Genomic DNA, 22,522 nt, shown 5'->3' on the forward strand with positions numbered 1-22,522 from the left:
CACAGAAAGGAATTTGTATTTAGTAAATTATACACTGCAAGTGAAAAAGGTAAACATGTGTACACCATCCAGATGAAAACTATGCAGATAATAGTAATGAGTGACAATGGGATAATGGGACCATTAAAACGGGCTATTGAAAAAAATAACGGAAGATAATCACTGTTATAGGCACAATGAATAGTCCCCACTAGTCCGCACATAAATCAAAGTTGCTACTTTATAGATGTGAAAAAGGGCGGAGGCCTAAGGGCTGCAAACCTCTACCTACACCTACTTACAGAAAATGGTGTCAATATAGCCAGAGTCCACGTGATCAGGGTACTAGGCTTCTTCATTGATGCAAACGGTCCAAACCATACGGAGCTCAAGAAAAGCACCTGTAAAACGCATAACGTGAACAGGATGATCAGACGCCGGACAGGAAGACACGAGGGCATGAAAGGAGATAACCTATTAAGGTTAATCAACTCTTTCGTTCTGTAATATTTCATACGCCGCTGCCATGTACAACTGGACGCATGTTCAACTCAAGAAGCTTGACGCAGTGATCAAGAAGGTTGTTAAAAGCGCATTGGGGCTCCCTATTCAAACCAGCACTGAAAACTTGCTCAAGTTAGGAACACACAAAACGACCATGGATCGCGCTGGCTTAAGAAATATCACAAAGAGCGAGACTATCTACAACCGGTACGGGAAGATCAATCCTAGACAAGACCCTGATCAACCTAATTGTGGATCCAGCACAGTACAAAGAAGTTCATCAAGAACGCAGACAACATAATTGTCGCACCGCTACCCAGGAATATGCGCCCAACACATAAGATCAACAGGAGAGTTGCATGAGCCAGGTCGTTCATAAAAAAAAGTGGATAAAGGGGGCAAAGGAGCCTACTTTGTTTATTCGGCTGCTACAAGGATGGAATTAAGTTCGCGGCGGCGGTAGTGGATCATGAAGGCAAATGCACCAACTGCGCCACGGTCTACACTATAAAGCCTGAAGTCGCTGAACAAGTTGCCATTGCAATGGCACTAACAGACAACAGATACACAGAAATATATAGTGACTCGAAAACGGCTATAAGAGCTTTCACTAGGGGCAAGATTGCTCCACAGGCTGCGAAGATAATTAAGACAAACAAATGTTACGCATTACATTCATTGGTTCCTGGCGCACCTTGGTTCACTCGATGACATTCCCATCAATCCAAATGAATCGAACAACAACGACGGCCGCAAACTAACAGACCGGGCCGCTTTTACATGTGGCTTTGACTCTGTTTGATTGGAGAACCTACACAGAGATACGCTCATGACATCCCATGAAACTACAAAGCATTACTACATGGAAAAGAGGGAGGTTGCAACGCCTCACTATAGGCTAAAGAGAGCACAAGCAGTTACACTTAGGCAATTACAAACACAGTCCTATTATTCACCTGCACAAATGAACGAATGGTAGGACATTGCAGACGTGAATATTAATGCAAAGCATGCAAAAAGGAGATATGCATCCTTGAACATATGCTCTAGGAGTGTGGGTCGCTCGGCCCTGGCATTTCCCGGAATCGGTTTTCAGGAATGATTAAATCCCACGATTACATCCCTCAAGTCCTGGTTATCTAGTACGTCTGTGATAGGGCTAGGAGGTTTGACCTCCCGGTCCCAACATGGGACTAGCCAGACAGGTGGCATCACCTTGTACAGGACCTGAATAAAGTTTTTTCCTCCTCCTCCTCCTCTTCCTCCTCCACCAATAGTCGACGATGAAGTCACAGAGAGAATACGACTAGACGATGTGAGGTCGATTGCATACTGATTTTGGCCACGAGCAAATTTAGTTGATCCAGAATTTACACAAGAAAGGTTATTTTCTAATGATCAATTCCACAAGCGCTTACCTCATGAGTCTGTCTGTAAACCCCATGAAACATGATGTGAATTGAAATCCCCAGAAAGTAAAACATCTCGCCCACAGCTAGCTGAGCGTGATTGTCGCAAGTTAGCGCCTGTGTGTGTCACGTCTCACTTTCGTCCTTGTCTTTTTAACGCGCTATAAGCCTCACGATGTCTTACCAACAAGCCCAAATCACTGCTTTATAGCTAGAACACTGTCAAGAGAGCGAGTGTCCTGTACGCCAGAAGGAAAATATGTATTTATGATATAGATTGCGAAACATCCAGGAAACGTTTGTTCTATAGCCAGAATTTTCCACTCAGGATTCATCAATTTCAAATAAAATTTTAGCTTTGTGATATTTTAACAGAAATATATATAATTAATCCACCCCTCTTGTAAGGTGGTCTAGTCGAAAAGATCTGTAAAATATTAAATGACCAATTTTCTTCGTTGTCAACCAAGTTTCCTGTCATATTCTATCGGGATCAAGTTGGTTAGTAAGAGGAAATAACTGTACTGAAGCTGATAATAGCGAGCAGCAGTTCCACTGAAGCACCTTTAATAATGAAGAAGGTGCTGCGGATGAAAGGGACCTCTTTGATGCACTTTCCTCCAAGGTAAACTTCGACTGGCATTAGAATTCTTTTAGATTCTTCCTGACTTATCAGTGAGGAAGAATCCTTACTGGTAGTCGACATAGCTCTTTTCTGAGCACGGGAGTTGTGTTCGGCGACTTTCATTTCCAAATCTTGTATAGTCTTGTTGTGAGAAGCAGAGCGAGTGGGAGGGGAACCACTAGTTGCAGTGCTATCTCCCGAGATAGTTGTCCCACTGTTTCCGTCTCCAGACTGTTGTCCCGAACTTATGAGCCCATTTGCTACAGAGCATAAACCAGTACCTTGCACTAACGTATTCATTTGCGACGAAACAGCCTGTGCGATGCTTTCACCAAGGTTCACCAACAACTGATGCATTGCCTTAGCCGCGGCCTTTTGAACTGCATATGGCTGCAGTGAGAGATGAGTCAGGTACTGCATTCTGCTTAGCTACAACTCCACCATAGCCAAATCTCTCCTGTACAATATTTATAGCTTCTCTTCTGTAGGAACGTCTTTTGTCCATAACTTCTAGTATCTGTACTTCTTGGGCCCGCACAGAACAGTTGGAGTAATCAGCCGGATGGTTTCTATCACAAAGACAGCATCTCTCGTTTTCGGAAAAATAATTACTTGGAGCGTGACTTTCCCCGAATGTGCAGCACTCTTGGCTTGATTTACATCCTTCGATACTATGGCCAAATCGCCAGGAATTGCGACATTGAAGGGAACGCGGGGCAAGTGGCTCTACTCTGAATACAAGGGACCATACCTTGATCTCTGATGGGCGGAAAGTTCCAGCAAAAGTGGCTATTACTGATCCCGTTGGTAATCTGTTATGTTCTACGACTCCATTACAGCGATATGCGGCAATCACGCCAGCCGCAGCTAACTTTTCTAGTGTTTCTGTCAGAGTTAGTCCTTAGTCGATACCTCGTACTACTACTTCCTTGGTGTACGCGAGGTGAGTAGGATAAATTCTCCCTCCGGAGTGACTGCGAAAGATATGCACTCGAGTAAATCCGCGATACATGTCTGGTCTTGTGACCTACAAGCAATGCTTCCACGGCCGAACGAACTGCCTTACGTCCGAGATGGTCTGGTACAGTGGTGTTGCAGCATGAAGAGCCTCCTGGATTGCCTAAGGGCTATTCAATCTGATGAAGCCTCCATTCGAAGGCACAATTGCCACGGAGATGCTGGTTACACCACTGCGTGGGAAGAAAGTCAAAGGTATCTCATAGTGGGAAGCCATCCAGGGAGGAAAACCTCTCGCCGGTGAGTTCTTGGACACCAGCCTAAGCTGAAATGGGTAATGCTATAGAAAGAATACACTATTAAAGAACCGAAATGGACAAGATGACCCGATACTCTGTCAAATCACCAGAGTTGGCGTGCTCTCGTATGAAGGCATTCGAACAGGCGAGAACCTGCGGCCGGAGGATTCGAAGACACGCGCGAGTTAATCTTATTACCTGCCGAACCCTCTTTCTCATCTTCACCCCCTTTCTCTGCATATCCAAAATCCACAGAGTCAGAATGGCGGAATGCGCCGAAAATGAACGTTTCAAGCTCTTTTTGGCTTCACTTATGCCTCAAAGCTGCTCATAATATTTGATATCAAGAAAACATTGTCTTATAATTAATGCCGGCTCTGCTGTGAGAATTTATTCGTTTATTTTTGTCTCATTGCTATCGACGCGAGGCACTTGAACGCAGCGAAGAAAGTTGCTGGAACACACTCCCTGGCAAGCAAACTCCACAGCAAGTGTCACCAAACCTTTTCGTCTGACAGCCTGCCAGTGACAGTAACAGCGAAGTACACCAAATCTCACTAAATTTGCCCGTCTGACTCGGGACCCGCTATCGGCCCACATTCCCCAGTACTTTCCGTAGCAACTAAGCAAAAAATATGCGAAGTTGTACCACCTTCAAGATGTTCATCACGCTTCAACATTTCTTCGCCGCAGTAGAAATGTCATTGTCAGTTTAACACAGACCACGTGAAATAAACATAAGTACGCACAATTGAATAACACTTACCCACGTATTCATAAATGCATTTAGTCGGTATACGGGGTACACTGAGGCTGCGCGCAACGTCCGACGAAGACCACGGCGGGTCGAGGCGACTTCGCTTAGGCCACTCGAATCCTAAAAATTGAAAGGTGTTCAGTGCCCCATGGAAATGAGAGCCAGTTCTTTCTCTTATCCGCCGGAGCAGCGCCGCGCCTGCGGTGGCCTCGCCCAGCCTTGAAAGCTGCGTCAGCAAGGCCTGAGGTGCCAAAAGGTGGAGTGGAAGAGACTCCGCTTGATTACTAACCTTCTTGTTGGAAGCCGCCTAAGGAACTCCCATCGCCAAGCGAATTCTATTCACGGCCTCCAAGCACTCGAATTGGCTCGGTGAGGGTGATTTAAGCAGCAGGTGATAAAGAATGCGGCTCGCTATCAGCGCAGCGTTCCGTTTAAGCATAGACATATGATTGTTACCCCAACGTACACCTGCCATTCGACCAACTGCGTTGACTCTTTGCACTGATGCAGCCACAACATCGTCAACTGCGCATCACCAGAGTAGCTTGCTGTCGATGGTGATGTCCAAGAGTCGAAGACTAGTTGCACGACGAATTGAATGGCCTCTAATATTCAGCGACAGGCGAGTTGACTTGCTCCTCACTCCAGGGAAAAGTATGAAGGCAGATTTTTTCCGCTGATAAAAATAGGCCAAGCGTCGATAAGTGACCATCGATGACGGAGAGTGCACCCTGGGCTATCCGGGCCAAGTGATTGTGCTGGTACCCCGAGATCCAAATGCAGATGTTATCTGCATAGATGAACACTTTAACAGCCGTCCAGCCTACCTTGAGTGCGTCTGGAAGGGTGGCCAAGGCAGCGTTAAAGAGCAAGGGAGACAGGACACTTCTTAGTGGGACGCCGAGGGAAATGCGTCGCTGTTCGCTCACAATATTTTCAAGCTTAATCTGAACATATCGCTCTCTAAGAAATTCATAGACGAAGCGAAGAGCATTTCCAGAGACACCCAGGGCTAGGAGTCCGTTGATGATGCCAGTATGAAGCACACAGTCGTATGCTTTGGCAACGTCCATAAAGATGGCGAGTGTCGAAAGGCCGTCGACGTGATGGTGCTCGATGTCGATTAGTAAGTCTGAAACACAGTCCTGGGCACTCAATCGTGGGCGAAAGCCAGTCATACACGATGGCAGTCTATATCCTTGTTCAAAATACCAAGTTAACCTCGTACATATTAGTCGTTCCATCAACTTTGATACGCATGATGTTAGCGATACTGGCCCGATATGAGGCAAGGTTCTCAGGATTCTTTCCAGACTTGAGTACTGGCGCCACCCATGTTATCTTCCACGTTAGATGGATCCCTCCTGTACTCCAGACGCGATTAAATATGTCCATAAGAGCACGCCTTCGCTCGTATTGTATTTTATTTAGTCATACTGTTGGCCTATCGGCCGTTGCAGGGTGGGTCAAAAGCAGCACTGCAACAATTAGTACAATGCATGACTATTCCACTAATACATAATAGCACAAAAAAGTCAATAGCAGTATGTCGGCAATTAGTACAGTACATGAATAGGTGAACATAAGCGAGCAAGAAAGATAGATAAGCGAAATATTCTGCACATACTTCGGATCAATAATGCAAGGCTATAAACGCAGTGTTAACAAACGAGCCCATACACAAACGCGCACACGCACCCGCCAAAAAAATAAACGGTGTGCACGTATACGTGCATGCATCTTTCAATGCGGTTTTAAGTTTTTCGCAAATTGTTCTGCACTGATACTTTTCTCGCGTTAACACCGGTAATTCATTCCATTCTTTAATGGTTCTTGGGAAGAAGGAAAATGCGTAAGCTTTAATGTGCATCTGAGGTATTTAAAAAGCATTATATTTGCTCTTCCGTAGCGTTCTACCTTGTCGTGCTATCAAATACTGTTCACTATTGATGTTGAATGTGTTTTTAGTGAGAAGAAAAAAGAACTTTAACCTAGCTATGCGCCTGCGTTCAGCGAGCGTAGGCAAGTTCAGCAAACCGAGCATTTCGGAGCCAGAATCTATGCGAGAGTACCGTGATAGAACAAACCTTGCTGCTCGACCATTGAGCTCTTTGCAGTCACTCAATTAACCGTGACTGATAAGAGTCCCAGATTATGCTGGCATATTTTAGCGCGGGTTGAACGTACATTAAATAAGCTGTTAGTTTTACTGACTGTGAGGCTGACTGCGATTTCCGTTGCAAGAACCAAAGCTTCTTTTCCGCAGATTCGCATATTCTTATAACATTGTTCGACCAGCTTAATTTCGCGGATATATGTATGCCTAAGTATATCAGCACGTCAACCGTGGAAAGTACTGAAGAATTCATTGTGTAATTAAAATCGAAAATATGATTAATTTTATTCGTTATGTAAAACAGTTTTACTCTTATTTATTTTCATTTTCCATTCGACACCATTTTTCTACAGCCCTAAGAGCGTCACTGAGTAATCGCTGATCTTCCGGGTCATTAATTTATTCGTATATTAAGCAATCATCGGTGAAAAGTCGCACCGTGATACCTTCGTCAGTTGCAGAGGAAATGCCATTAATATATACGAAAACTAGTACAGGACCTAACACTGTGGGACTCCAGACGTCACATTCAACGGCTTTGACTTAATGTGTTCTACTTTTACGTATTGGGTTCTGCCCCATTTTACTATTTTCGCATTTATTCCCATATCAGTCAGTTTCACAATCAATCCTGCATGTAGCACTCTGTCGAATGCTTTCGACAGATCAAGACAGGTGGCATCTAACTGTTTCTGATTGTTTAGTGAGCTGGAAAAGTCATAGTTGTTTCAAGAAGCTGTGTTGCTGGGGAAAGGCAGTGTCGGAATCCGTGTTGGTTAGGAAAGAATGAGTTCGCATTTACGAGGTATGTGTAAATTGACTTGGCTACAACATGTTCTAGGAGCTTGCAGCAAACGCAGGTCAGCGATATCGGACGATGATTTTCAATTATCTGTCTATCTCCGGATTTGTGAACAGGTATAACCTTTGCCGTGAGCCACTCATCAGGGACTCGGCCTTCCGCAATTGATGCGTCAAACATAACTTTTAAGTAATGAGCAACCAATTCCTCATGCCTGCGCAGAAATGCGTTCGGTATTTCATCAGGGCCAACCAATTTTTTGACGTCAATGTTTAGTAGAAGAACTACAATTGCCTCATACGAGACTTCAAAGTCTGGTATTTCTTCCGAGCGAAGCGATGGAGAGTGTATGGATTCAATACTGGATTGCGACGGAACATAAAACACCGACTGAAAGAACTCGTTGCAAGAAGAAGCAATTACTGCAGGATCAGTAACTACTGTGTTATCAACTACAATGCTATGTGATTCGTTGTCCTTTTTCGACATGTGATGCCAAAGTTTATCGGGAAACGACCTCATGAAATCTGTCAAGGTTTCTTTTTGATACCTATTTTTGGCTTCAGTAATCATAGAACGCAGGGGTAGAGAGAACTCAGTTATTTTTGCGGGGTCTTTTGTTACTTTCTGTCTCTGGCGGCTTATTCTGCGTTTTGGTTGGATGATTTCCCTGTTGATCCAAAGGTTCCGTTTAGTTTTCCTTCTTTTGCGAGTACGCTAATAACATTACATTAATAACATAACATTCTTTTACGAATACGCTAATAACATGGAAAATAATATGCTTGAACGATTGCCACATGGTATTGATATCACTTTTGGAATCAAAATTGTCCATTACAAATGACCAGTAGTCAATGATACTTGTGTCATCAGCTTCGAAAACATTGGGAACATATGTAACCGCCTCTTTATGTTTTGACATTGTTTCGCTATGTGCTATCTGAACGAAGACACATTCATGGTCTGAGATACCCTCCTCAACCGACACTTCAAACTGGTCAAAGCGCCCATCAAGGTATGCGAGATCCAGGATAGACGAAAGTCCCCTCACTTTCGCGTACTTCTCGCCGGCCTCAATAAAACCGTGGCTGCCCCTTCGCGCCACCCCCCACAAGGGAATGGCACTCACAGAACGGCCACAATGATATGTCGATTCGTAAATATGACGAAGCCATACAACAACAGCTTGACGACGGCGACGTGAGAACAATGAAATGATGGCGATGTATGACGATGTTGGCGTGACAGCTATGGTAGGATGACAATCAGATGACGACGACGATGGCGCGGCCACGATGGCATGACGGCGATGGTGAGGGAAACATTCAAGCGTGAATTCCAAAACGATTTCCCTAATCCCCGATAAGGCCTTTATGGTCAGCCTGAACTTGGACCTGTCAAGTATGGGAAGCTTTCCAGCATGCTTTCGCATGCCGAGATAATTGCCCTCTTCCCGGAAAAGAGTCGACCCTCGACGCCCTGAGCAGACGCAAAGGGGAGGGCTCAAAAGACGAGACATGAAGGGGAAGAGCTGGTTGACTTCTCAACCTGACAAAGGCACTGACATTTCAACATGTTCCCCCAAGCTTCCTGGTGAGACATCGCCTGCCACAAGACCGCGAGAGGTTATTTAAGACCGTCCTGGCCACTGTGTTATGCAGAACCGCTCGAGACTCGGACATAGTCACAAGCATGTACCAATGAAGTCAATATATTCTTTTAGACTTTTTTTCATGATCACGATGCCCGCTTTCGTCGTCGTTTTCTGATTGTTGTGGTGAAGACGCACATCACGCGGCCTAGATTGTACCAGTGGTTTAAATTCAGTTGTAACTGCATTGGTTAGGAGAATGTAGAGGCGCGCCAGCACTTGCCACCTCTCCTTTTTAATGTTTGCTGAAGTGTATTTAAAGACTGTCTGGAACCCAGTCCTTTTGATTTAGGCTGTAATCACTAAATTGATAGATCAGTAAGACTCTAGATTCTAGATATAGATTTAGGTACACGTTAAAGAATACCAGCTGTTGCAAATTTCCAGAGTCCCACACTACGGCGTGCCTCACAATGAAATCTTGGTTTTGGCACGTAAAACCCAATAATTTATTTGTTTTATAACAGTGCACCATGATCTGTATGTACCGAGATTAAGAAAAGAAAGAAAAAGAGCAGTGAGTAAGAAATGGGAGGATCATGCATGCCAATTGAGAGTAAGAAAATAAAGAAAACAGAGCACTGAACAAAAAACTGGAGCATCATGTACGATTAAAACTATTTTGGAGTTTTTCCGTCAGCGCTTTGATCAGTTCCAGCTGGGCAGTTGGGTGCACTTGGCTGCTCCGCCTCTCCTCAAGAAGTGCGGCCCGCTCAGTCTTTCGCAGCTCAAGCTCCTGCTCCCTCAGCCTCACATTGTCCGCCGTGCTGGCCTATCTGGAGGGCCAGTCTCTCCCGGTCGAGTTCATGAGCGAGCGCGCGCATCTGCATTTCGTGTTCTGACCAGGCCTCCACATACGCCAAGGTACTTTCATTCTGCCCTCGTGTGCCTGCACAAATCGAACAAGAAGCATAGGAAATGTTCTGAAGTGTTTTAGAACTTCGTGCTGTGAAGCACAGGCAGCGCTTTTTTGAAGGCTACTAATGCATCATTGAGTACAAGGACACACACGTGTGTCTTGTACTCGGGCACAGTATAGAGAAAGATGATGTCATCTGTATTAGTACATCACCTTACTTCAATACCAAAAAATGGCACCTTTACAGTGAGAAAGGCCAGAAAAGGCTAAAAAATAAAAGTAGATGTGTGGTGGTGACATTACAAAGTTGTCTACCAAATTTACATATTTCATTTCCATAACTTATGCTGTTTTTTTCTGACAACTGTATCCGAAACTCCGACTGTAAGCATAAAAAGTCAGCGACAACCAAAGGGGGTTCTTTCCGCGATGAAGCAGTGACAATTGTCATTTTCAGGAATATCAATTTATTCCTGTGATCCTTCAGTTTTCCTTGGTTATGTGGATAAATATTAGAATGAACGAATGAAACCTGCAGTAGAAGTTGATAAATGTATTTTCCTAGCGCCGTGCGGACAAAAATCGAACAGAAAATGGAGCTTTTGGATGCGACATAAAAAATGAAAGCAGATTCGTTACTGCTGCTATGTTCGAATAGTGAGTGCTGCTATTGAACGATACAGATTTGAATTGCTGGCACGCACTTCACGTGCATTTGTAACAGCACTCTGTGCATTTGTTTTCCCCAGCAAAGTTAGATGATCATGGTAGGATGCGTGGCGGCCTCACGGTCGCACAGCAGCAGCCAGACACCCTTTCCCCTTTTCGATGCTATAAAATCTTATCGCATTGTGTGCGGGAAAGGGAAGTGGTGCGAGGGTGCGCCACCACGCCATAGAGGCTGGACGATCATACAATAAAGTCAGTTTTTGCTTGTTCTTCAGGGACGCACTACTCCCTTCTATCTGCTGATTTCAAACCGTGCTCGCGTCCCGCACAACATTGGTGACCCGCACGTGATGCAGCTAGTGCTATGGACACACCTCAAGGCACCGAAATTCCGACACTCTCAGGCGTCGATATCAAACTGCCTCCATTTCGGACTGCGGATCCTGCATTGTGGTTCATTGAGGTAGAATCACAATTCGCTGCACGGCGCATCACAGTAGATTTCACGAAATACCATTATGTGGTGAGCAGTCTGCCCCCATCAATCGCTAGCCAAATTCGAGACCTGTTGCTTTCCCCACCAGCAGACAACGCTTACGAGGCGTTGAAGGCAACACTCATTCGCAGGATCTAGCCCTCCGAAAGCCAACGGCTACAACAACTTCTCCATGAAACCAACCTCGGCGACATAACGACAAGCCAGCTGCTGCGTGATATGCAGCAATTATTGGGCAGCAAAATGGATAGTCTTGACAGCCTGCTGCTCCGAAAAATATTTCTACAGAAAATCCCCCCGAGCGTCTGAATGGTCACGACTGCCTCAAATGATAACGATCTATTCAAGCAGGCCGAGTTAGCCGACAAGCTCATGGCGGTAGCTCCCACATCTGTCGCGGCCGTCACAAGCGAACCGTCTCAACATGAGCAGCTTCAAGACATGAAGAACGAAATATCGCGTCTCGTGAATTCCGTGGCCGCCCTCCATACCACGTCACGGTCAACCAGTCAGGGTGATCTGCAGTCGCCTGTGAAACGCCAAAAACTATGTTGGTACCATCACAAGTTTGGCAATGCTGTACCACCCTGAGAGCTCTCGGGAAGCGCCCTAGTCAGGCGCTGAGGGTGAACAGTGCTTCTGCCATGCAAGAACGTCGCTCATCCGTCCTTTTCCTAGCCGGCCGCAACAGCGGTTTCCGCTACCTCGTCGACACAAGCGCCGAAGTGAGCCTACTCCCAGCATCGCCCGCGGACCGCAAGCGCCCAAACACATCGCCTCTGCAAGCAGTCAACAACACGGCCATATCCACGTATGAAAACCACTCCCTAACCGTCAGTCTGGGCCTGCAGAGAACGCTAGGATTGATTTTCATAGTAGCCGACGTGAAATTCGCCATTCTCGGGGCGGATTTTCTGCGCCACTTCGGACTGTTAGTCGACGTGCGTAACCGGAGGTTACAGGACCCTGTGTCAGAAAGCGATGTAAAAGGCAAGCCTTCAAGACATACACCGCTCAGCCCTACGCTGATCGAGCCAGCAGGCCCTCTTCATTTCACTTCCATACTGAGCGAATTTTCTGACCTGACACACCAGCACCAAGTGGGATCCCTAGTAAAACACGACGTGTTTCACCACATCACCACTACTTGACCACCGGTTCACGCTCGACCACGTCGATTGTTTCCTGAGAAACTGGTGGTGGCACGACAGGAATTCGACCATATGTTGGAGATGGGTATCATCCAACCTTCTTCCAGTCCTTGGGCATCTCTTCTTCACATGGTTCCTAAGCGATCATCGGTTGACTGGCGTCCTTGCGGGGACTACCGAGCGCTGAACGGTGTCACAACGCCCGACAGGTACCCGGTGTCACATATTCACGACATACTGGCACTCGCACAACAGATGCATTGATGGCTCGTGTACATGTCGTTAAGCGGGCCAACGTGCAACATTGTTGAAGGTACAATTAAAAACGAATAAATGGCCGTATCGAAAAAAACAATAGAACAGCCTGATTTGTGTGTACAAACCCCCACCACCCTCTTCCTGTCGCATGCTAAATACAACACCCCTTTCTGAACGCATCAGAAGACACATCGGGCCAGTAACCACTGTTCAGCTTACCCAGAAATGTAAAGCGGGAGTTTTAGCGTGGTCCAACTCCAATGCTGCCTGTTCAAATACATGTCAAACGCAGAAACGCTTATTGAAACCATGTATTACAATCGGCCACTGGGGCAATTTCAATGAAATTTGTTGCATTTGAGAGAAAAAAAAATATCTAGTGACTGTTGCAAGCGAAACTATGATTGAAGGCCTGAATTTCTTTTTTTGAGAACTTGGTAAGTTTGCAAAAAAAATTAAATCACGAAGTTTACACGTTTGTAGCTCTGCACCAAGAACAGATAAGCAGTCTGTAAGCTACACACAATACAGCATTAAAAAAAATCGACATCAATTTATATTGTGCGTGGATTTGCTACTCTGTTCACAAGAGTATTGCGGAAGTCCTACTCACATATTGGCGGCCTATTTCAGAACCATGCATACTACGTCAACTATGTCCGCTTTAATTGTACGGTTAGAGGCAATTCACAGAATTATATCGTTTTTCCTTACTTAGTTACATAGCTGTAAACTTCACAGTATGCTTTGCAGAAAATTTTGAATTTAAACCATTTTTATTTTAAAAATTGACAGCCTAAATAACAAATTCCCTGCCAACAGTCATTAGATTAAATCTTTTTATTTGAGATGAGACAAATTTCATGAAATTCAGTGCAATGGTTGCTAATAAAAATTATATCTCATTTTCTGTGAATCTATATCGAATCTATTGAGCTACACCTTCCTCTTAAGGCCGCAAAAGGTAACTACGTGGTGATATGTTTCTTGCTTGCTGCATGGTTTGGTCGTTCTCTCCTTCCTATTTTTGTGTTACAGCTCCTTCTTGCTCAGCATGCGGAAAACCAAGCAGCCATTTCATAGAAGCGGGCCAATCCTCAAAGCATACACACTAATTTTCAGAATGGTCCACTCATACATGAATAGCACTTCGAACTTGGTACGATGAAAGTAAAAGAAAGCACCACGCAGTTCGCACCTGGTGTAACACTGCACAACCACAAGCTCGACCATGGTCGCAATATGCAACTATCTGCAAATAAGTGCTGAACTGCGCAATTCACGAGCCTACGCTATGCGCCAATCCAACTGACGAGTTTGCAGTGACCACCGGAACCGAAGACTGAGGTAACAACAGTGCGCAAAAGAAACATGAGCGTAACACGAAGCCTTCCACTGCATTGTCCCGTTGCTGCTCCCAGACTTTATCAGTAAGGCAGACAAGCGCTTGTGACACCAGGTTCTTTGTGGAAAAATTGCAGCTTCCTTATTTACCTCTCAGTGGCCTCCTTCGTACACGAGGCGTCACTGGTACAGGGGCAGCAGGTGGCAATGGTCTGTTGCTGCTGCTGTTGCCATGCACGGCCCCACGCCAGGTGACCATTGCATTCGCAGGAAGCTCTTAAAATGCAAAATTTAATATTGCCTGGGTGTGCATTTAGGAATTCTGTAACATCAGAGTACTGACACTAACTGCAGTAAAGCAGTGCTGAAAATTGGCTTATCACTTGAATTTCGGACATACAGTATTCACTAGACTAATGCAGCTTTGCTGAATTGTACATAATACAAACAGTATGACCATATAGGAGTGATAATACTTTTATGGGCGAGGGGACAGTTATGTGACATACACCAATAGTGTGTTTCAAAACTACCGCCATTACCAATTGGGTCTCACTGGATAATCATGATTATTTATGCAAGTGCTGACAGAAAGCGTTAGGAATGTCTTAAGTAGGCAGTTGGCAGCATCCAGTCAGTCATATTATTGAAGCATAAAAGGCTGTCCTTACTATTACTGGGTGCACTGCTAGTACCATAACGTATACAGCTTGTCTGCGGTGCAAGAGGGAAATGAATGATTGAATGTGTGGTTTTTATTGGCGCATGGGCCAGGTGTGGCCAAAGAGTGTCATGCCAGTGTTACTGATTTCACAGCGGAGTGTTGCATTCTATGAAGTTGATGTGACGTGACTGTAAAGGGGCCTAAAAAATAGTCGCTCTAAAGTCCATAAAATATACGTGTAGTAGCTGTAGTAATTGCTATGGCGATGGCTAATGACGTGTACTATGAGCCTTAAAATACATTACGAAAATAATACGATATACAAAACATGTCAGAATCAAGGACTGGCCACAGCACTACGGCCTCACCAGAGCCCTTGAGACACAAACTCCTGGAGGCATGTTTTATACAATACCGCTATCATAGCGGCATCCTCTGAAGAGAGGGAGCGCTGCGAATGTATGGGGCTAATAACATGTAGGACAACATCATTGAAGAAACCGAGGACTGCTTTGGCGTTAAAAAAACATAGCCGGATGAAGCGGGATACATTAGCGCTATGCCGGAGGAAAATGTTTCTTTCTCTCAGCTTCGGCTTCCCGACACTTAAGAAGGATGTGGAGGACGGTCACCCTCTCCCCGCATCAACCACAGGTTGAACGTTCATTTCCAGAAAGTAGAAAATTATGGGTGCCAAATGTATGTCCTATTCTGAGCCGACAGAATAGGACACCTGTTCGCCGTGTTTTTGTTGCAAAGGGCGAAAAACGTAATTGTGGCTTTATTACCTGCAGTTTATTATTTGTTTCTGTGTCTCACATGCGTTTCCAGTGGTTTCACAGTTTCTTTCGTAAGAAAGGCTTCATATCTGTGACAGAGACAGCAGCGGTAGGATTAACAGCATGTGATGCAATTGATGCGGCCATCTGGTCCGTCAGAACGTTACCATCCATTCCCCTATGGCCGGGTACACAGTATATAATGATATGATGGTTAGCAAGATAAGCTTTACACAACTAGGAGTAGAGCTGAATAAGTACGGGATTTTCATGCTTACAGATTGACATCAAGGCTTTCACGACACTTAAAGAGTCTGTATATACAACCGCTTTTTGGAGTTTTGATTTCCTTATTTACGGTGCAAGAGGGAGTGAAACGAATAAGATATTTACCTTGCATTGGTACACGGGCGTCATAACTACCTGCGCCCACTGGTCACCTATGTGTGGGGTTTTGGCTTGTGGCGTCACTGGGACTAGCCGGCTGCCCTTCAGGTGTAAAAAAATGGAGTAAAAGATTTGCACATGGAATCAGGTAATTGACAAATCCGCAGAGTAGAATCAAACTTTCTATATGGCTTCCATTATTCAGGAATAGAATCGATGTTATTTGTTTCTGTTGTTTAGCGTTTTAACATGTTAGTGCTATCTGCATGCTTAAGGGTCTAAAAAGTGTTTTCAGATATTTCAGAAGTCCTAAATCTGCCATTCACAGCAGTAGTTTTCTGTTACTGACTGACAACGAAGAATTGCAGTGTCCGGCAATATTTTTCCATTTACGCAGGCCTACCGTATTTATTGAACTATAGGCCACCCTTTATTTTCTGGAATAGTATCCAAAATGACCTATCGCCTCATACTAATTGCAAAAAATGTCGATCTATATTCGTGAAAAAGCTAACACTATTCATGAGCTAATGGCGGTCCTTCGACGCGCAGGCCATAAAGTCAGTCTGGAGATTATCTACACTGGCTTCAAGAAATGCTGCTATCCAACGATCTCGATGGCAATGAGCGCGTTATTTGGGGTGCTGAGGATGCCTGCGAACTATGCAATGAGGATGACTTCTCTGGCAGTACCAACAATGATGCAGTTTAGGCAATCGACTACCAAGATTTAGTAGCCGAACTTACGGCAAAGAAAGGGGTGTCATGTTCGAAGTTCTTAGGTATTTAAAAAAAAATATATGAGTTCACTTTGGTCAATTTAATATTTATTTACAGCGAAATCATTGTATAGGAGTCAGCCTATATACAAGTAAAGACGGTACTTGCATGAGCTCTGTAGTGAACTACAATAAAGGATGAGAAAGTTCGTGGGCAATATCCATGAGGACTAAAAACGTGCACAATTTTTTTGCAAAAGTGTTTTAGGATTACTATTATTTTAAACATTTTTATTAGTGGATTGCAATAACCCTGCACACAATGACATCTCATTCAGACTGAGTTTCAAAACAAAATCATAATTAAGTGAAAGTTAACTCAACCCACATTGCTTTAACGCAGCATGGAACAAATTTACATTTTAAGAAATATGAGAATACAACACTGCTATACCAAGACAATGCACAGGCTTGCATATTACTATAATATGAACACTGTAACATTTCATGGTCTAACTCCTGGAAATGTTTTATCCTCCTCGTATAGTGCCTTCAACCATACATATTCTACAACCATGTCCTTCCACCTGTAGCAATGTATACAAGCAAGCTAAATGCTAGAGGGTTAAATGTTTCAAACTTGTAGCACGGATTTCCTTGAGCTTTTCTTTGCCTTGCAATACTTCTTCACATTGGCAAACTTTTAGGGACTATGTATATACATGGTACACTCAATCTTCCTTTTGGCTTGCATTAATGGCCAACAAACCATCACCCTGGCAGACTTTATAAAAACAAGCTTAGCAGCGAGCTGCTTATAACAAGGGCAATTTTACTAATGCCCCTTGGGCATTGGCTAGCTATGCTTCTTACATAATGCGAGTCTTGACACGCTGCAATGCCGTGTTAGTGTTCACATCTAAATCGGCTGACAACAAAATGAAAATACAAGGGCTTTAGGAAATTTATGTGTTTAATTTGTTTTGTGCTGTGCTCTGCGTTGCCATCTCAAAAGTTCATGCAGTGAGTCAGCAACAAAATCACGAAAACATGATTGTCCAGCAACACATTTTTTTGTAAAGTGGGAGACGGCACAATACTGGCACCCTGCTCCTTTTCTCTCCACTCAAAATCACCCTATGGACCTTTGGTACGAACTGAACCGCTGGAAGACAATCAAGAGTTTTGTGTCCACTTCGTTGTACAAGTCACTTTTTTTGTTGTTGAAATTGAGTTTTAAGAGCAGATGGAACCAAAGAATGAATATCAAGGTACTTGCAAAATTGGCCAATAATGCAGAAACAATTCATCAAAAGTTTTAAGACACGCATGGAAACCACGCCCTAAAGGAAAGGACTGTGTTAAAGTGGGTTTAGTATTTTTTGGGAAGGCCTTGAAGGACTTCAAGGACGATGCAAGATATGGATTCCACTCCACCTCGTGCGAAATGGAAACATTGGTTCTGTACGTTCTCTTGCATTCCGTGACTGCCGAATGACTGCTGGAATGATGGCAGACGCACTTTTTTTAGGGAAAGTAGTATGTTTACCAGATTATGACATGACTTTTGGAAAAGACACCTTTGCAACAAGATGGTGTCAAAACCGATAACTCCTGTGCAAAAGATTGAGCAAGAACAATGTGGCATCGATTGGAAGGGTTAAGTTTACAGAATACACTTTTCTAAAGAGTGGTAATTGGCAGAGACAAATTTAGAAGTACACCGAACTGAAGTCGCAGAGAAAAAGGTGAAATAATAAAAGTCGGGTTCATTGTGTTTCCAGGTTGCCATGCAATGGTGCACCACGGATTTTTATGTTAAGGTCAAACAATCAATGCAGCTTTCTACATGTAGGCCCTGAAGCATCTGAAAAGTTTGTGTGGTAGCAAGAGAACCTTACAGCCATAAATAGCACAAAGCACCTAAATAGAATGTTCACCATGGTCAAATGCTGTCCATCCAGCCAATTCAATACACTGGCTGGTGAAGTACCACTGCTGAACAGTTTGGTGAGTACACAGTATGAGCAAATGTATTGTTATGTGGAAATCAGCAATGTGGGGGAAGTTTCATGAAAGTAAAGAATTGTGTTATCCACCTGAAAGTAGCCTAGAGCTATTAGGAAACCCATTTTTTTATCTATAAAGAAAGCTTCACAGTTCCTAGAAAATTCATCCTGGCCTAATTGGGATTGAATATTGGACTAATACAGTTTCTCCACCGACTGGGCTAACCAGCGGACAGCATGAGGAAGAACTAATTGGTAATTCTAAGCACCAGAATACTGATAGAGTAAATGAGCTCTGCGAAAATTTTGAAAGTGGCACCCATTATATAAGCACATTAACAATGTCTTCAAGACAGCAGGTAACCGGATAGTTGAAGAATCGAGTACAAGAGGTACTATTTTACTGAGCTTTTATCATATGCACTGAGAATAAGCTACCTTTACATACGACAACACGGCTCAGGCGACGCAGGCTACTTGAGGACCACCTGCCTGGGTCGTCGTGCTCATCTTGTGGCTCCTGTTGTGCTGACATCTGCTGCACATCACTGTTCTCCCCTACAGATGGAAAAGAGCTTAAATGTTCGTGAAATTTAAAAGATAAAACCAGTAGTTTTGCTAACACTTAGGGCAGGTTCCTTGTACAAGTTCCCAACAGCTTAATCATAGAGAGGTGCGTTTGGTGCCTAAAGAAATCGCGGGAGAAAACTGCACTTCCACGAAGAAACAGCAGCACAGTTGTACAAGATTTACACACTTTTAAACGCAGTCCCGTAATAGATAACAGGGTTGAGGCGTTTAGATTATGCTAATTACGGTAATTACTTGGCTCTCATGATTAAAAACTGCAGCTAAAAGGAACAAATAAAAAGAACATGGTATGCATACTTGAATGCAAGCTTTCAGGAAGCCATACATTGGCCTATCTTAGGTGTGAAATGAATACAGATAACTATGGTACGGCACAAGGGCACGCAGCATCGTATTTAGCAATCGAGTTGAGTGCTTACATCTCAACTCATGCACGTCACCCGCCCCAAAGAAGAAGAATAAACGAAAAAGTGAAGTAAGAAGTCTCCTACCAAAATCAGTAGATGAGGTGGCGAAGCACTCCAAGGCGGCTGCCTGGCGGGCGTTGGACAGGCGCTGCTTTGGCCGTGTGGCGTTCGCAGCAGCGCAGGCAGGCCTGCCCTTAGTGACACGGCGGCTCCGCATCGCTGATTTTGGCGGGCGGTAGCTCCACTCACGTGCCAGGTCTGCTACCTGTTGTGTTTGCGTCGCGAACAGACGCAAAGTGTGCGTCTTTCACCTTCGACAAGCAACAACAAAAGAGCCTTTACTATCAAAAAGCAGCGGCTTTTATAGACCGCATCACGAGTGCCCCAGCGGCGCTGTAACTGCTGACGCTGCCCAAGCTGGCGAGCTATCTTATCGCACATGTTGTAGCAGCCTGTGCAGGACCTCGCAATCTTTCTCTGTCCTTGATCTAGTAAAGCAAACAGGCGCATCTAGAAAATTTGGCCTAAACGTGTTAGCTTAGGGCATCGACAAGTAATAAACGTCTGGAACACTTACTTTCTTCTGTTTTTCATGCCCTCGAGCAAGAACTGCTCCAGGAGGAGGTCCAACTTTTCCCTGACGCTTCGGACATTCCGCACCACTTGGGTGAGGTCGCAGAGTTTTTCTGTGATTTTCACCCAGATCGCGGCATCGTCGAAGGGGTTTAGCGACAATACTTCCTCTAATATAATAACATCGTCACTCGGCATGAATCGCCTGCGCGAACGGACGACTGGCGGGGCAGCCATTTTGTAGTTGTCTTTTTTTTGCTTATCTTCACTCCGCTAATTCGGTATCCGGCTTGCGAACTGCGCATGCATGCGCACGCGCAGTTCGCACCCGGTAAAACGCCCCAACGCTAACAGGGCGGCTTTCCGGACAAGCTAAAGCTCTCTAATGACACCAGGGACCGCATTCTCGTCTCAAGCGCTTCCGAGGCTGGGCTGTCGGGTCAACCACCACCGCTGGCGTAGTCTGATCTAGTAAAGCAAACAGGCGCATCTAGAAAATTTGGCCTAAACGTGTTAGCTTAGGGTATCGACAAGTAATAAACGTCTGGAACACTTACTTTCTTCTGTTTTTCATGCCCTCGAGCAAGAACTGCTCCAGGAGGAGGTCCAACTTTGGTTGGTTGTCGCCAACTCTTTGGTTGTCGCCACTACTGTGGATGTGGCAACGCTATTGTGGCCCTGAAAGCCGAGCACTTGTGGGAGCGTGGTGCCCTTAAGGTGAGTGGGCGACACTTCAACACACTGGACTATGACATGCATCACTTCCTCTTGAGTTGTCGAAGCGCTGCCGGTACAGGAGACTTCGGAGTGCTCCCGCGCGCGCTTCAAATAGTAGTGCACTCCCCGTGTCATTGTCACAGAAGTTATCCGTAGCTGGGGAGAACTTATGTGCGTGGTAGAGCTCTAGGGTGAATTTGCTGAGCATGGCAGAGTCCCAATGCTGTTTCGACCTCGCGTATGCGTTGTTTCGTCTCGTGGCTCAGCTTCAAAGCTCCTGACGTCTGTAGCAGCTGGGCAAAGAAGCCGAACTTGCAGCTCAGCGTGCCCACTCGAGAGGTCCACGGAGTCTGGGTGCCTCTGAAGCCCATGTAACGGAAGACACGGCGCGCCCATCTCTGGTCTTCCATTCGGTGAAGTCGACCCTCAAAGGCCACCTTGCTGCTCACTTCACGCGCCTCGAATGACGACCACCCCAGGTCGCCTTGTATGGCCTCAACGGCAACGCGTCCGTGGCAGCTGAGAGCCACGCGTCCCACTTCACGCTGCCCGCGCAAAAGCCACGCTCGGGTAGCGGCTCAAACGCACACTACCGCGTTGGTAAAGGTTAGCGCTGGGACGTGGACATCCCTCCATAGTTCACGAACAAGTATGTATCGGTTGCACCCCCACGTTGACCGCCGGCGCAGCACAGCACTGGCTCTCCGGCATGCTCGTCGCAAGTGTTGTTCGTGCGGCCCAAGGAGATCCGGTGATCAAGAGAGGACAACACTAAGGTAGCGATACTCAGTGGCCATGGGATGGTGCCATTGTCCGGTACAAGGACCGCTGGTTTTCTGGTTTGCCAGAAAACTGTAGAACAGCGGATATCTTTGGGTTGAAAGAGAGGCCGACGCGGGCGAGGTGGGTGGCGCTCAAGGTGACGAGTCGGTGGAGGTCAACGATGGTTTCTGCCAGGAGCACCAGACTGTCGGCGAAGGCCAGTCCAGGCAGCGTCCAGGTGTGGGGCAGTCCCTCGCTGAGAAACTGGAACGGGAATGCCAGCCTCGAGTCAATCAGGCTTCGATCCAGCCCCAATACATATAACATATACAGTAGCGGGGAGAGCGGCCAACCTTGCTTCAGACCCCGCCGCACCGGCACTGGCAGAGATTGCTCAGACACGCAACAGCTGTGTTGTTTTCGTAGAGCCGTCACAGAATGTCTATCAACGTTGGTGGCATGTTCTAGGCGTACATTCGGCTCAGCATTGGTTCGTGAGGGACGCTGTCATACCCCTATGCTACATCGAGGAAGCATGCGACCAGACCCCGTGATTCCTTTTTGGCCAGCTAAATGGTCCGGCTCAGGATGAACGGATCGTCTTCGAAGCGCCGATTTGATCTAAACCCGTCCTGTAGCTCGGTCAGGATATCCGAGCACTCTGCCCAGGCGCTCGGCCAGCTCTTCGCCACCAGAGTGAAAAGCTGGTATAGCATGCTGGTTGGTCACCGTGGTTGGTCGGTAGTCTTGTACCTATGAGGCCCGCGTCCCCATCTTTCTTGAGGACGAGACGCACGCGACCGCACTACCAGTCTGCAGGAACTGGCTCTCCGGCTAGAATCTCGGTGAAAATGCGAGCCAGGCTATCGCGTCTCAGGTTTTTCACCAAGCCTGCAGGTATCGCGTCCCTGGGCGCTGCCCGAGTCCACCCGAGCAAGCGCGCGGTCCAGCGCGAGTCACTCGCTATTCGCATTCGTACAGACCTGTTTCTTCTCTTCGGTTGCAGTGCGCAGCGCGGTGTCGTATAGCTGCGTC

General features: G+C 45.6%; 1 protein-coding gene across 5 annotated transcripts; it reads right to left on the minus strand.

Moving 5' to 3' along the window:
• Positions 1-5,977: 5,977 nt before the first annotated feature.
• On the minus strand, positions 5,978-19,983 carry LOC139054421 (uncharacterized). 5 transcript variants are annotated; one of them, XR_011511203.1, is made up of 5 exons: positions 19,520-19,983; positions 18,876-18,995; positions 15,716-15,811; positions 14,030-14,155; positions 5,978-9,991 (listed from the first exon to the last, which is right to left on the minus strand). XR_011511203.1 is itself a non-coding variant. In XM_070531365.1 (5 exons), the coding sequence occupies exons 1-4, from the start codon at positions 19,650-19,652 to the stop codon at positions 14,060-14,062; spliced, it is 435 nt and encodes a 144-aa protein (XP_070387466.1). In that variant the 5' UTR covers positions 19,653-19,983; the 3' UTR covers positions 5,978-9,991; positions 14,030-14,059. The 5 variants fall into 5 exon arrangements, 3 of the variants coding, with proteins under 3 accessions (XP_070387466.1, XP_070387465.1, XP_070387467.1); XM_070531365.1 differs by having other exon boundaries at positions 18,886-18,995; XR_011511204.1 differs by lacking the exon at positions 14,030-14,155.
• Positions 19,984-22,522: the final 2,539 nt, after the last annotated feature.

The sequence above is a fragment of the Dermacentor albipictus genome, chromosome 1, assembly GCF_038994185.2.
Source record: "Dermacentor albipictus isolate Rhodes 1998 colony chromosome 1, USDA_Dalb.pri_finalv2, whole genome shotgun sequence".
Taxonomy (NCBI): Eukaryota; Metazoa; Arthropoda; class Arachnida; order Ixodida; family Ixodidae; genus Dermacentor; species Dermacentor albipictus.

Coding starts and splice junctions, on each gene's coding strand:
- LOC139054421 (XM_070531364.1), bottom strand. CDS start 19,652: ATGCGGAGCCGCCGTGTCACTAAGGGCAGGCCTGCCTGCGCTGCTGCG. Junction 18,996..19,519: donor CACCTCATCTACTGATTTTG/GTAGGAGACTTC, acceptor TTCCATCTGTAG/GGGAGAACAGTGATGTGCAG. Junction 9,992..15,715: donor CGCCCGTGTACCAATGCAAG/GTAAATATCTTA, acceptor CGATTTGTGCAG/GCACACGAGGGCAGAATGAA.